The sequence below is a fragment of the Nannospalax galili genome, unplaced genomic scaffold, assembly GCF_000622305.1.
Source record: "Nannospalax galili isolate Female #2095 unplaced genomic scaffold, S.galili_v1.0 scaffold600, whole genome shotgun sequence".
Classification (NCBI taxonomy): Eukaryota; Metazoa; Chordata; class Mammalia; order Rodentia; family Spalacidae; genus Nannospalax; species Nannospalax galili.
The window spans coordinates 6,602,541-6,619,538 of NW_008348789.1; the positions used below are offsets into that span (position 1 = coordinate 6,602,541).

Sequence of the window (16,998 nt, forward strand, 5' to 3'; positions counted from 1 at the left end):
TTATTTATCTATCTATTTATTTAGTAGTTAGTTAGTTGGTTAGTCTTTTTTTGAGACAGGGTCTCCCTGTAGCCGAAGCTGTCCTGAAACTCCCTGTGTAGACCAGGCTGGCCTTGAACTCTAAGAGATCCTCCTACTTCAACCTCCTAAGTGTTGGGATTAAAGGTGTGGGTTCCCACAGCTAGCTGTGAGGACTCTGTAAAAGTTACTATTTCACTAAAGGCAAGTAGTAGAAAGTACACAAAAACTACACTGCAAACACCTTGGAATCCAGCCATGATGCTATAGGTTGTTTGATTTTGATTTAGTTGTTAAATCCTCCTGAATTCTGAGTTCCTAATTAAGGAGATGGAGATGTAACGTTCTATTTTCTCTGCTTACAAAATGAGGCTGTTTTAATGATTAAATGAGACAGTTCTGTAGAAGCAATATGTCAAATACAAGCAGTTTTTATTTTTCAGTATAATGTGAGCAAAGCTGCTGACACTGTTAATCCTTTCCTTTCAGGCATAATACATTGTCTGGGACCCCCTTTTGAATATCTGAAAAGGGAATGATCCCAATGCAATCAAATAACTTCTCTCAATAAGTTACAATAAAAAGAACACATTACGATATTAATAGCTGAAAATAATTGGAAAAGAATGGTTTTATACAAAATTAGTTGGCTCAGCTGTTAAGAGCACTGGCTGCTCTTGCAGAGGTTGCTGGTTAGCTTCCCAGCACCCACCTGGCAGCTAACAAGCATCAATAAGTCTAGTTCCAGGGAATCCGATGCCGGCTTCTGACCTCCATGGGCATTGCACGACTCAGGCGTACTTGCATACATGCAGGCAGTACATTAATACACATAAAATAAAAATAATAAAATATTTAAATATTTGTTTCCAGATATAGTTCTTATTTTTAAAGGACACATTAGTTACCGTAGCAAACAAACAAGCGAACAAAAAGGCTAGTGTCCAACGGTTAGCAGATACCCACCAACGCCAGACATTTCGGGAACACTGGCAGTGTATAAGTCTTTTGTGAATTTTGGCTCATTGTCATTGATGTCATGGATTTTAATGATAAACTCAGATTCTGGTTCCACCTGTCGTCCTGTTTTTCTGTCGATAGCCTTGGCTCGAAGAATGTACAGGGATTTTTCTTCTCTGTCTAATTTCTTTGCAGCATGAATATCTCCTGTATTTTCATCTATAACGAACAGATTTCCAGCCCCATCTCCGGTCAAAATGTATTTTAAATTCCCATCTCCTTTATCTTGGTCAGTGTGTAGCTTTAAAGAGGGAGAAAAGAAAACCCTGTAAATACATGAGTGAATAAGCCAGTGAAGCCAACTTGCCCATTATTAATTTTCTCAAAGCAATGTCAAGTCAATGATGATCTGAACAAGTATCTCAGCAGGAGAAACTAAACATTTCAGATGTTGACATTCTTAAAATAATAAACAATAATTACTTTGAGGAAGGAGAGTTTAAATAAATGACAGAAATTTGAATTGCTTCAAAATGCACTGTTTTCAAAGAACTTGAGAATAAATTATCAAAATTTAAACCTCTATTGCAATAAAAAGAAAAAACAGATCTGTTTAAATGTTGTGACTGAAATAACCAGATAGGCTGTCTAGACTCCAGTGGAGGAACTCACACTCAGGGACAACTGACTGGATAGGTATTAACATATGACAGCAAGTATGAAATTTGGTGGGGGAGGGGGTCTAAATATGATAAAGATGTATTGTATGAAATGCACAAAAAATTAAGTGAAAAAATATGTTGAGAAAAAAATAAATTTAAGAAATTTTAATATACTTATTTCTAAATTTATTGTAATTATAACTACTTGATTTTTAGTTTTAATGTCGTATTCTTTCACTATTAAGCTGGAGAAATACAGTCTCTGTGTTTATGGAAACTAGTCAAAAAGAAGAATTTAAATGATGAAACATTTTCAATGCTGGAAAGTACTTGGTTTTATTGCTGCATTCTCTCTTAAATTTCAAGTGATACTGTAGAAGTGGTGCTACTATATCTACTATATCCAGATAAAACATATCTCAAAGAAAAAATTTGAATATCTTATAAAATTATTGTTATTTTATAAAGATAACTTTTTTTGAGACAAGCCCAAGTGTCCAAGAACTCACTGTGTAGAACAGGCTGGCCTGGATCTCACAGAGGTCTCTCTTCCTCTGTCTACTGAGTACTGGAATTAAAGATACGTGCCACCATAAATGGCTAAAGATAACATCTTAATAAAAATAAACTTAGAACTTTGGATGCAGTTCAGTGATAAAAATTCATGTTTAAAAGACCCTAGGATCAATCCTGAGTAGTAGATTAACAATTGTGATAAATGACAAATAACAGTAAATATATAGACTATGTACCAATAGAACATAAAACAAACGAATCATTTTATCACAGGAAATTTGAATGAACAAAGCACAACTTAGGTTTGGCAACTCTGAAAAGATAACAAAAAATCGAGTCAAATTTTTTATTAGATATGACTTTTCACTGCCCAAATATGATGGTTTAAATATCTGCAATGTGGAATAATTAATAACAACAATTAATAAATTTTCCTGTCATATAATTATTGTTATGTGGTGAACATATGCAGAGAAATGGGTGTGAGAGTGACACTGATCTACAGTACAGAATAATATTAATGAGTATTAGTGTATGAGTATTGCTAAATTGCTAAAAGAGCATATCTCAAATAAAATTGGGGATTTAAGTCGCTCTCTCCCTCTGTGTCTATTTCCATCGTGTTGTATCCTGCCTCACAAGTTCATCTGAACCTAATTCCAAATTTGCTTTCTTCATTTGAATTGTTTCTTATGGAAACTACACATAGAAACTTGTGTGATTTTTTTCCATCTTCTCTGTTTGCCTAAAACTATAGCTTTTCCTTCATATTTTACATAGACCACAGCAACAATCTCACAACGCTGCTGTGTCCACCTGACTCCACTCCAGAAAAGGTTTTAATAATTAAGAGAATATTTTTTCTACATTACAAATATAGTTATGTTGGGTCTGGATTTAGCTCAATGGTTAAAAACACTGACTGTGCAGAGGTTCCCGGGTTCGAGACCCAGCACCCACATGAGGGCTAACGACTGTCCATAACTCCAGTTCCAGGGGACTCAATGCCATCTCCTGACCTCCGCATGTGTTGCACAATATGGGTGCACTTACAAATACATAGGCATTACACTCTAACACATAAAAGTAAATCTTTTAATAAAAAATATATAATCATGTTAAAACTTTCCACAAAGGCACAGTGATTAAGATAATGAACTTAAAGGACAACAAACTGCAAGTAGTTTCATAAAATTTCTATTTTAGGATGAATGAGCACTGTTTTCTTTTTAAATTTAAACGCAGTTGCTCAGTCATTAAGGTCAAAAATCAAAAAGTGGGACTTCATTAAGCTAAAAAGCTTCTGTATAGCGAAAGAAATAACCAAGAAAGTGAAGAGCAAACGCACTGAGTAGGAGAAAATCTTCACCTGTTACAGATCCAAAAGAGCACTAATATCCAGAATATATGCAGAACTCAAAAGGCAAAGAAACAAGAAAATAAACGACCCAGTAAAAGGATGGGTTATGGATGTGAACAGAATTCTCAAAGAAAGAAGTAAAAAGGGCTAAGCAATCTTGTAAAATGTGCCCAATATCATTATTAAAATTAATTAGAGAAATGCAGATCAAAATAACTTTAAGATTCTATCTTACACCAGTCAGACTGGCTAAGATCAAGAGAATAAAAGACATCAAATGTTGGTGAGTATGTGGAGAAAGGGGAATGCTCATTCACTGCTGATGGGGTTGCAAACTCATGCAACCACTATGGAAAACAGTGTGGAGAACTCTCAATAAACTAAAAGTAAACCTACAATATGATCCAGTTATACCATTCCTTGGCACATACCAAAGACTCACCTTACTATAGAGAAACCTGTACATCCATGTTTGTTGCTACTCTCTTCACAATAGCTAAAAAATAGAAACAACCAAAAGGTCCTTCAACTGATGAATGGGTATGGTACATTTACACAATGCAGTTCTACTTACCAAGTAAATGGATGGAACTAGAAACTTTTGTGCTTAGTAAAGTAACAGACTCAGAAAAGCAAGTAACTTGGGATTGGAGACATGTCTCAGTGGTTAAGAGCACTGACTGTTCTTGTAGAAGATCTGGGTTCAAATCCCACCACAACATGTTGGCTAACAGACATCCATAATTCCAGTTCTAGGAGATGGACAACCTCTTCTGTGACATGGATGACCTTGCACACATGCAGACAAAACACTCATACACATAAAATAAAAATAAAGAAAAAATATACAAAGAAAAGAAAAGCAAGCAATGTTTGTTCTCCCATATTTGTAGATCATAGCATCAATCTCTTATATGTGACTATATAGCCTGACTCACAACAGGAGCCAGAAAAATGGTAATGGACATATTTCTAATTGGACATAAAACCCTCTCAATAGGAGGGAACTCATTGGTAGCATTGTTCTTATATCCAAATATACAAGGCTGGAACTTTCATATATCCTGGAGAAAACCCCATTTCTGTCATATCAGTAGACAAAGGAAATATCTTACCACATGACAAATAGGGATCCTTATATTTATAGAAAAGTGTACTGCATACCACTCATCAAAGAAGCTTCTTTTTGCAACAGATGGAGCCTGATACAGAGTTCCAATACTGGTCACACAGAGAGAATATACATGTGAGTGATGCCTATCCCTAAGTGGCACATCTAGAGTGGAACCGCTACACCTAAATAAAGCTCATAGAGCATAGAATAGAGTGTAGAGAGAATACTAGTTCATCCATCAACTCTCAACATCAAACCTTCCTTATACAACAGAGTTGTGGGCATACAGAAGACCACAACTAGCTAAATTTTGGAGAATAAGATACTGCAGAGTGCTTATCCCTGAATAGGATTCCTATATTAAATCTTATCCACCCATGACTCAGGGACCGTAGCAGAAGAGGGAACAGAAACATTTTAAGAGCTAGGATTGGCCCATGAGCATTGGGAACAGGGGCTTTCAGGCCACTGAGAGTTTGCTCATGTGAACTTGCGGCAATGGTGGCATCATGCACAAGACCCATGTGACTCAATCAGACAAAGGCTCAGTGTGGAGAGAGGGAAATGGGTTATCAACTGTTGGCAACCGATGAGGAGGAAGAGATCTTTAAGATTTCTGGATGGCTTGACTATACTCCAATGGGAAAACTTGCATGAAAAGACATCAGGATACAGATGCTTCACTGTGTAGGACTTAACATATATGAAAGAATGTATGAGGTATGGTGGGGAGGGTATTGGGGGACATAGGTGGGGGAGGGGGGCTAAATTTGATTGAAAACTATTATATGAAATACCCCAAAACTCAATAAAAATGTATTTTTAAAAGATAAACATAAAGAATAGTGTACACTAACAGTTTTTTAGTTTAGTTGAGGTATGACCAACTAAGAAATTCATTTTGGCAAATCATGGTGGTGCACACCTTTAATCCCAGCACTCTGGAGGCAGAGACAGGCAAATCTTCAAAGTTTCTGTGAATACAAGGCTAGCCTGTTCTACACAGCAAGTTCCAGACCACACAGAGATACACATTGAGAGAGACCTTGTCTAGAAACCTGGTTTATTTGATAAGATTGGCTAATATATAGTCATCATTTTCAGTCACCCTGATTGTGGTTTAGATGTATACATTTTGATGTAAATAATTGGTAAAATATTTTAAGCAAGTGACTATATGATTTTTATTTTTCATAAAAATAGTCTCAATAGGTATATATATATTAATAGGAATAATTTAATATATTTTAAGACTAAATTGACATTTTTTAACACATACCAAAAATAATGAGGAAAAATATATTAAAAATTAACAGAATTTGTATTACAGGTTTTTTTTATTGTTATCATATGCATTCCAAAAAATAAATGTATGAAACCTGTTGACTCCTTCCATAGCTTTGAATACAAGTTTGCAGTGAGAGCAGGAATTTAAGTGGTGATGCTGAAAGTTATTGAAATTTTGTTAAAGTACTGCAGGATAAAGAACAGATATGTGCATTTCAAGGAGAACTATTCAATGCTTGTCATATAGATCTCATCCATAAACAGCTGAAGTAAACAATATAAAGAAGCATAAAACATTGTCATAAATTCAATGAGAGCCATAAATATGTAAGCATATGGAATAATTTTAGCTTATCTCTGTCCTCCGTAAATTTCCACTGAAACAATAACAGTTCAACATAAGACCTGAAACAATAACAGTTCAACATAAGACTGTCATATATTTTTGTTTAAGAAATATTTCTTTCTACACTATTGTGTTATAGTAAACTGTTAAGGAATTTTGGTATGTAATTATTTTCAGCTAGATATGATTGTATATTTACATCATTTTCATTTACCTGTCGACACAGTACACTTTTCAGTCACATTTTCCTCATTGAAAATATCTAGGAATCTGGAATTTTTTTGGTCAAACCTGGCATATGCACCATAACCTATACAATATTTCTGAATGATTTTATAAGAAATTTTACAATGTTAAGGAAATTGAATAATAAAACTAGGGAAAATACATTAAAGATACAATAAAATATGAAACTAAGTGTATAAAAAATGAAAACATTTTTCAAGGTGTTTAATTTCATTTTGAATGCTAAAAATTTCAATTATGATTAATATTATTTACTTATGCCCAAAATTTTACATCCACAATCATATGGATTTACTATTTCTAATTTCACTTGTTATGGTTCCTGTGACACCACTCATCCATTATATATATATGGTTTTCTAGACAAAATTTCTTAACAAAGCTTGGTGAAAAATGTCTGGAATCCTGGTACTTGGGAGGCTGGACAGGAGGTTCATGAGTTGGAGGCCATTCTGGAAGACATAGTAAAAACACTAATAAGTGAACAAATAAAACCTTAAATGCCATCTTAGAAATTATTTTATGCATTATTATATATACATATTTAAGAAGGTAATTTTTCTTTTACTTATTTTTACATCTCCAAAAACTTATATTTAAAAATAAGCATATATGTTAACGAGACACTCTGTAATATTCTATGCAAACATACTTTGTATATTTAAAGCCTATGAAACATATTCATGTGCTCAAACATTTTTATTTCCTCATGATAAAAATTCTCAATATCTTCTCTTTCACCTTTTGAAATGTTAACCAGAGTCTTCCTAATGTTTAATTGCCTACTGCACATAGCTTTCTGCTCTCAAAGAGGATTAGCTTCTTTATCAGAGTTATTGTCTGATTGTGAATGAATTACATAGGCATATGTGTTTGAACATTTGGTACCCAGGTTTTGAACTGTTGTGGAAAGTTGTGGAAATTTCAGAAGGTGGAGCTTCGCTGGAGAAAGAAAGTCACTAGAGAAAGACCAAGGAGGTTTGATAGCTCGTCTACACTTGGTTGCCTCTCTTTTCACAACTTCTGAACTGTGTTCGGCTATCTCATGCTCCTGACATCGCGCTCCTCCACTGTGATGGTGGGTCCCCTTGAACTATAAGCTAAAATAAGTCTTTCCTCCCTTATGTTGCTTCTTGTCAGATATTTGACAACAACAATAAGGAAATTAACTTATACAGTCAGTAAACACCATCATAAGTCAATAAACTCATGATTAAAATGTCTAGGATGCCAGTGGAAGAGGTTATGTCAGAGCTCAGCAACACAGATATCTGTGCATCAATGGTCATCTTTGCTAATGTCTCTGCTGAATTTCAAGTTCCCACTAATGGAAACTAATATGTCATTGAGCCACTAATGTGACACTATCAGGAATGTGATAAATCTGCTTTTCATGAGTAAGTACTTTAAATACATATTTTTCTTCCATTCAAACAAAACTTTTGCCAAAATTTCTGCCCTTTAGCTTATAGAAAGCCTTATCACAGAACTCCAACCACAGTTGTTCATGACCAATGAGAAAATGTCACAACAAAAGAAGTGCAGCAATGGTTTCATGCTCCTGAAATTCACTGATCTTATCATATTCTATATCATCCTGAACACCTGGGTTGAAGATTTGAATGTAATGACATCTTGTTGATCCAATTACACTGTCACAGTCATTAAATATCTTGTACGGTTTGGGTAAGTTATTCCAGCATTTAGTTTATGCTCATATAGTTTATATCTATTATGTGATATTTACCTCATTGCTAACATTCGTATTTCTAGTAATGAGAGCTCAGAAATGGAAAGTGTATTACTTTCTTCTTTCCAGTGGCACATCAACAAAATGTCTTCTTATATATCATCATTTTAATCTTTAAAATTTTCATTATTATGAATGTGCATTTTGTGTGTGTGTGTGTGTGTGTGTGTGTGTGTGTGTGTGTGTGCCAGCATACCACAGTACACAAATGGGGGCCAGAGGAAAATTTTGTGGAGTCTGCTTACCCACTGAACTGTTTTGTTGGCCCTTAAGCTAGTCTTGTTCTCACACTTGTATGCTTTCATGTACTATAAGCGTGAAAGTGGGGAAAAAAAAAAAAAAACCTCTCAGGAAAATAAGCATGAGATGTCCCTAAAACATTAACACTAGAAGTACTCTATGATCCAGCTCTACCATTCCACAATACATGCCTAAAGAATTGAAGTCAGCATACCACTGAGATACTTGTGTATTCACACATATTGATACACTATTCATGATAGTCATGACAGAACCAGCAGTGGGACTGGTGATTATCCTGTTAAATATGCTATACTTAAATATTTTCTACATGATGATGTATATAATATATATATATACATACAAAAATGTATTCTGTGTATATATGAGTTACATTTAATTTCTGTGATAAAACTACCATAGCCAAAAGCAAATTTTAGAATCAGGTTGCTTAGAAATACCTGTAACTCTACATCCAGCGCATCAGATACCCACTTGCAGCATACAGGCACCTTAATGCCCAGGGTTCACATATACACAATCTGGTAACACATATACATGGATTTAAAAAATCATATTTTAAATAAAATAATTTATCATTTTGTTACTTTGCACAGTGGTTTAAAAAAATAAAAAATAAAAATAAAATTTAACCAGAAGACAGCAGTGTTTATGTATCATGGAAATTAAGAAAACTGACTAGTCAATTTATTTTGCATCCACCATATCTCTGGGTCTCTAGGGAAGCAAAGAAATCTAGTGATGATTATGTGCCCCCACTTGGGTATCTATAAGTCTCTCTCTCTCTCTCTCTTCCTCTCCCTCTCTCTCTCCCTCTCCCTCTCCCTCTCTCTCTCCCCCCTTCTTATGGCATATGTTTATCTCTAGAATATTGAATTCTGACTGGGGTAATATTAAATCTTAAAGCTGTTTTTATTGCATTTGTCTATATGCTAAGTATGTTGAGCACTTTGTAAGGTTTTTTTTTTTTTTTGAGAACTCATTGTTCAGGTCCTTAGAATATTTTCTTAAATATTTTTAAAAAATATTTCAACATGGTAGCTGGTGAGATGTTTACATCCATAAAGTACTTGCAGATCAAGGGTGAGGACTTAAGTTCAGATCCCCAACACACAAGTAAAAATTCCCTGGCATGGCACATACTTTTGCAACAATGTGAATATGGGACAATTTACTGGATCTACCTATGTTTGAAATCACACATAAGTATTCTTTCTTTGGACATTCACATGGGCTGGGACACATACTGTGCATTCTCTGAAGACATGGATTTTAATCTCAAATATAACATGTACCAGAGGTCATCTTTTGTCTCCAGTTTAAAATTGTAGATATTGGGATTTTCATCCTCCACACTCATATGAGTAAATTTCTTGTAATTGACTAACATGCATTTTCTCTTTCTCTGTACAATACAAATAATGATTTATGAATTAACAATTAAAAATAAAAAGACAAGCAAAATCATGTGCCAGAAGAGAAAACAAGGAGAAAGAAGTTTACAAAGAAACAGCACGTCTTGAATATATTGAAATAAATAATAATGTTCAGACATCTAAAAAAGAAGAAATCACAAATATCCACGTGCAGTATATATTCACATAAAATGCATTCAGTGGATTGATTTGCTTACTATTTTGAAATAAATTGACTGACGTATTAGTGTATTGGTTAGTTTTAACTGTCACATGACCCAGCGTCACCTGAGAGCAACACCTTAATGAGGAATTATCTGGTTAGCATGGCCTGTGGGAATGTCTATGGGGGATTGTCTTGATTGTTAATCAGTATAGGAAGGCACAGCCTACAGTGGGCAGCACCATTTCCAAGTGAAGGGGTCCTAAACAGCAGTGTCTGAAAGGAAGCAAATAAGCCAGGCTGCCTGGAAATGTTTCCCTCTGGTCTTGATTCAGCATGCGATGTCAGGAGCTGCTTGAGCTCCTGCTTTGACTTTTACTCAACGCTGGACTATACCCTGGAATTGTAAGAAAATAAATATTTTCTCCCTTAACCTGAATTTATCAGGATACTTTATCATTATAACAAAAATGAAACTATAGTAGCTAGAATTCAATAAAACTACACATGTACAGAACATGATTTGATGGTTTTGTTACACACATTATGTCTGTGATGAATATGTTCCTTCGGATGACTTGTCCAAAACCTTATGACTACTTCACATTTCTCTTAAAGGGTTTTTAACAGTAGTCATATAACAAATGAACAGAAATTTATATATCAACAAGCTTTATATTTTCTTAAATATACTTGTAACCTTCTCACTTGTTAAATTGTTGAGTAGTAATGAAAGCTGTACAACAGTAGCTAAACCAGTAATTGAAATACAACACTTATAAATTATTTAAATTTTTTAAAAAAATTTATAGTGATAAAAAACATTTATAAAGCATTTCCAAAGAATGTTATGCTGTGTTTCAGAATTAAAGTGATGTATTTCTTAATTATTTTATATAAGGTGACTTACATCTTCAATCTATTCTGTTAGGTACTGGTAGAACTTGATAATTTTTTAAACTAAAACTAGATAGACTAATACCATTATGCAATATATTATATCATAAAAGTTTCTAGTTTAGTTTAAGATGCATTTGCTGGGGTGGGCAAGATATCTCAATTAGCAAAGGCACTTACTGTGTAAATATAAGTACCTGAGTTAGAATACCAGAACTCATGGAAGAAGTAAAGAACTGACATCTGGGCCTTGCCTGAGATCCACATGTGCACTCCCACTCATACATACTCTATCATATACACATAAAAACAATATTGAATGATGAAGACACAACGGGTGAACTACAATTTTCATGTGAAGCTGCTCTGAATCTTGAGATATATGTGGATTCTTTATTCTAGGAATGGCAAATGAAGAAAGCAACATAAGGAGCACACCCTGTAGCATTAGGCCTTAGAGATTTTTCACTGAAGAAACTTGGAGGACGTGTACCCATTCACACTTTTCCTGAGCAAAAAAGACAAATATATGAGAGTTTAGGAATATTGTAGAAAGCAATTCCTTTATAAAAGGCGACCTTAAAAATCTATAGAGAAAGAGCTAGAGAAATGGCTCAGTGGTTAAGAACACTATTCTTGCAGAAGATCTGGGTTTGAATCCCAGCACCCACATGGCAGCTAACAACTGTCCGTAACTCCAGTTCCAGGTTATCCAACAGCCTATTCTGTCCTCCGCAGGCATTGCACAACACGGATGCACTTACCTACATGCATGCAGTACACATGTACACATAATTTTTTTTAATCTATAGAGAAAAATTGATCTAAAATGAATGCTGGAATTAGAAAATGCATGAACCTCAATCCTAAAACAGTTAGAGTGATTGCCAAATAAAAACAAGACATGTAAAATACACCACTAAGGCTCAGAGAATATCATGGAAGAGAGGGCAGAAAGATTACAAGAGCCAGAGAACCAGGCTGCCTGCTGCTAGATAATGTTGTCTAGACAAGACAAGGAAACTGTACCAATGAAATCTCACCAACATTGTCACCTAAATGAGAGACCTGCATAATAACAGCACCAGCTGAATTCTGAGATTTTAAGAGAGAATTCCAAGGATTTTAGAAGAAAATGGCAACAGAGAGAAATCACTTCTGACACAGAGTAAGTTGTTTTTAACTGACTCTCATGAACATTCAATTCAGATTTGACAAAAACTGCAATTTATGAGTTGGTATTACTCTGTATGAATAAAGAATGCATTAAATCAAAATGTGCTTTATGGGCTAGAGAGCTGGCTCAATGATTAAGAACCCTGGCTGCTCTTGCAGAGGACCTGTATTTGGTTCCCAGCACCCATATTGCAGCTGACAACTGTCTGTAACTCCAGTTCCAGGGTATATGATGCCCACTCCTATCCTCCACCAGTACTGCATGACATGGGTGCACTTACGTAAATGTAGGCAATACACTCAGACATTAAATAAAAATAATAAATTAAATTTAAAAAATCATTTAAAAAAAGAAATGAAAAGTGATTTAAGTAAAGCCACTGAAAGAATACCTAATCAAACCCTGGCAAAACATTATAGCATCTACAATCCTTGTCAAGACACTGTATCATCTACAATTTACTGAGTGCATATATGTATGTATATCTGTGCATGTGTAACTATATGTGTATGTATACCTTTAAATGTCATAATTGTAATTTCATAATTATACAATATATTTTAATGATATAAGCATAGTATATAATTGCTAGAGATGCTATGAGTGATGTCCAGCAGACATATCAGAACACTATCATTCATGTCCTTGTTGACAAACTATATGTAGCTGAAAACAGAAGATTATAAAGAATATTTATATTGAAACAGAAGTGTTTGGGAAAATTAAGACATGCATGCCAGGGAACAAACACTGCTGATCTTGTGGTTAAAGCACAAAGATCATTGTTTTCTAAAGAGATCAAGATATTGATGAGTGGGAAGAATAAAGTGGTGATCATTGGACCAGATTCACCTTTTACGGAAAAGTTTGAAGATGAGTTACATAAATATAACTTGGGCATAAAATCATTATTGATTTGAATCTTTGTGGTATTTGCACCCATGCCAATTTCACTTTATATTTGCCCTTTACAGTCAAGTGTCAAAAGTGGAAGCTAATTTCCCAATGATCTAATAAGAACTTTTTGGGAAATGTGCATGCATAGGGACTTTGTAGCTGACAATGATTTTAACGATACAGGAGAGCAGTCTGAACTGCTTAGGGCTGAGTTCTTTTCTCATGTGACTGAAAAAGAAACGGTGGAAGATTGCCTTATTGTTCAAAATAAGAATATTGTATAATGAATGGGAGAGTTAAGTGTCCCAGATTCACATAATGTGTGTGTGCTTATTTTAGTTACTGAAATATACATTTTACATAAATATTTATTTATATATAGTTGTTATAAATGTTTTGTTCACAGAAAACATGTGAATGCAGCAGAGGTAGCCCAGATTAAAAAAAAAAAACATTTAATTGAGGCACCAGATACTTTTCACAAACTTGATGTTACATATGGGATTAATTAAAGAGCTAGTGGTGAGAATCTTCCAAGTTACTGAAGGTACCATTCGATACACTTTTGTTAACATTCTCTAGGAATGACAAAATTATTGAGAACACACTTTAAGTGGGGAATTATTCATTTTGGCTCGTGGTTGTAGCAGCTTCAATCCATTTTCAGGTAGCTCCTTGATCCTTGGAAATGATTAGGCTGAATGTCATGGTGGAGGGATACAGTAGAGCAAGTTTGATTCCCTTATCGTTGCCAGGAAACAGAGAAAGTGACTTCAGAGTACCTTCTATGGGCATTTCCCCAAGCAATTTCTTCAAGCTAGCTGTACATCAGTCCTTGAAGGGATCAATACATTGACTAGGTTACAGGCCATGAATCTGGGCACTTCTCAATTACTGCATCCATTATTGATTTGAGAAATTACCTTTAAGTATATCAAACATTGTTGAGGATAGCTAATATCTAATCAGCCATAACCTGAAAACTTAATAACTTTAAACCAAGATGATTATGAGAAAATATAGTCATTGGCACATCACATAAAAATTGATGAAAGCTGCCAGGTATGGTGGTGCATGCCTTTAATCCCAGGACATGGGAGGCAGAGGCAGGTTGATCTCTGTGAGTTCAAGGCCACCCTGGTCTACATAAGGATTTCCAGGCTAGCTGGGGATACAGAGAGACCCAGTCTCAAAAAAAAAAAAAAGAAAAAAAAAATGACGAAAACATTGAAATAAAATCTTCATTTTCTAAATTCCTTGATTTCTGTGACTGTTTAGACATGTTATTAATCTTAAAATAGTTTAATGTTTTCCTTTTCCTTACTAGTTTCTAAATTAGATAGTATTGTTAAAGATAAATCCATAAGACACCCAATAAATAACATGTTCAGGATAAATATAAAACGTATATGAATGTACATTAAGTACATAGAAACGTCCTTAAAAATCCTGTTTCTTTTCTTTTCTTTTATCATTATAATAGATTTTATTTTTAATGCTGCTTTAGGTTAATGATAAACTGTAGAGAAAGGTTTATCTGAGTATCATTTGCCTCCTCCTTAAAACACAGTAAGCTCCTTGCTCATGAGCACTGTGTTCCAAAAACTTGTTCCTTCACGATGTGGTACATTTGCTTCCACTGACTAATCTACATGTATATATCATTTACCCAAAGTTTACCATTTATGACAAGGGTCATTAATAGTCTATGATGGAATGGAAAAGTTTGAAATATTATTCTTCTGAGTGTAGAAAATATGTACAGAAAATAATCATTTTAAAACTAGACTTCAAGAAATATTGTCACCGGGTGTTGTGGTGCATTCCTTTAATCCCAGCACTTCAGGGGCAGAGACAAAGACAGGCAGATTTCTGTGAGTTCAAGGTCAACCTGGTGTACATATGGAGTTCCACTACAGCTGTGGCTGTAGGGAGATCCTGTCTCAAAAAAATCTTGTCTTTGATTGAATAGGAATATATTTTTTCAAGTAATCTGAAATAATTAATGAAGTGAGGATCTTGGGAAATAGTTGAAGAACTGGAAAGAATAATTTTGTAAATTTTTCTGAAACAATGTATTATTTACATAAAAGTTGGTATCAACTGTTATTAGGTCTATAGAATGTAACAAAACAAAACTGAACAATATGACAGTAACCAAATGTGATTGGTAAATAGCATTTTAGTGCTCAAACTTCTTAGTATTTATGGTATGTCAAGTGATTTTGTCATTTGGCAGATCCTTGTTAGGCTATGGTAGTGTGGTGAGTTCATTGTAACAGCTTCTGTATCATATCTAAAATGTATTAACCAACAGTAGGGGTCTTTTCTTCTTGAAACTGTCATAATCTTTCCAATCCTTTTCCATGATGTTCCCTAAGTCTTACATGCAGAAGTTTCATTATACATGTATCACTGAGGGCAAGGCATCTCTTATCCATTTATTTACCAGTTGTGAAGCTTTGTAATAGTCTGTATCTGTTGCAAAAACAAACTTCGTTGATGAGTAGTAAGAACTACCTTTATGCATATGAGCATACATGTTTAATATAGAGTAAGAATTTACATTGGTCTAGGACAGTGGCCAAAGCAGGTTCATCTCTAGGGTCTGTAACTTCTCCAATCATGTGTACTTGGCTATTTTAGTGGCATGTATGCACTCCCTCTTCTTGAGTAGATCTTAAGTTCAATTAGACAGATCTTGGCTACCCCCAAGAAAAAAGTGCTACTGTTGTACCAATAGAAATAGTTTACAGAGTTGGTCACTGTGATTTCTATACTTCACAACCTTACAGAACCATTGATTGATTTGTTGTGTTGCGTTTTGTTCCCCCCCCCTTGCCAGCTTGCATAGCAGCTTTTAATACTATAAGAGCTACTTTTAAGGAGGAGGCTTTACAGATAAAGGCATATTGTTGAAGATATTTTTATTACTTTTTTAAATAAAAATTCAAAAAAAAAAAACTTGAAGGGATATTTCTCTTGCCTGGCACTTTATTTCTTGAGACATAGACTTAAGCTTTACACACAAACTCATATACACATATGGTATGTGTATTTTTTAGTAGTCTTTTGAACTAACAAATTTCCTTATTGTTATTCACAATAGCTAAGCATTATTTATCTCTCCTCTCCCTGTCTAATCTTTCCTCATTCTTCCACAGTCAAAGTACCCCAATTTTCCCCATGTGCCCATTGGTAATACCTGTCTCCTACCCCTCCCCTTTCTTGGGCTCTTTCTTCCCCTTTATCACCTTTGCTCCTTGTATAACCCTCCCTCCTTCTTTCCCAGTCATATTCCACGACCATCCTCATTTTCCCTTTGGAAACTGACCTGGAAACCTCCTCCCTGAAAACTAGTTCTCAGAGTGTCAGAGGATACTCTGTAAACTGCTAAGGGAGGAAAAACAACCAATGGTCTTACTCCATCTTTAAAGCCTAATAACCAGAACAGTGCCTGACACAGCAGATGTCTATTGGTGTAGTAGTGGTACTTTTATCTTGAAAGTGATCAACAGCTATCTAATTGGACTTAAATTCCTCAATGGGAGAGAACTGCTGTGGTACTGTAAACATAGCCAAATACACATGGCTGAACTGGCCATAGATCCTACAGAAACCCTGCATTTGTCATATCCCTAGGCAAATGTCATTCCTTACTATATGCTAAATATGTATTCTTATATTTACAGAAAAGCATATCTCTCATCACTCATCAAAGAAGCGTCTTTTTGCAACAGATGAACTGAGTTCCACAACTGAGTTCCACAACTGCGCAAATGTAGAGAATAAGTGTCTGTTAGATGACCATTTCCAAGTGACACATCCACAATGCAAGTTCCACACTAAGGCTCACAGAACAGAGAAGACAAGGGGTAGAAAGAATATTAACACATCTCTCAATTAACATAGAAAGCCACACTGGCAAA

At 34.8% G+C, this 16,998-nt stretch overlaps 1 protein-coding gene across 2 annotated transcripts in view; it reads right to left on the reverse strand.

The window, feature by feature from the left end:
- Cdh9 (cadherin 9) overlaps positions 1–16,998 on the reverse strand; it is a 173,356-nt gene that overhangs the window by 48,260 nt on the left and 108,098 nt on the right. For both annotated transcript variants that reach the window (XM_008846028.1, XM_017801329.1), the window contains exon 3: positions 985–1,279. In XM_008846028.1, the coding sequence (XP_008844250.1) occupies positions 985–1,279 (295 nt within the window). The remainder of the gene's footprint in view (positions 1–984; positions 1,280–16,998) is intronic.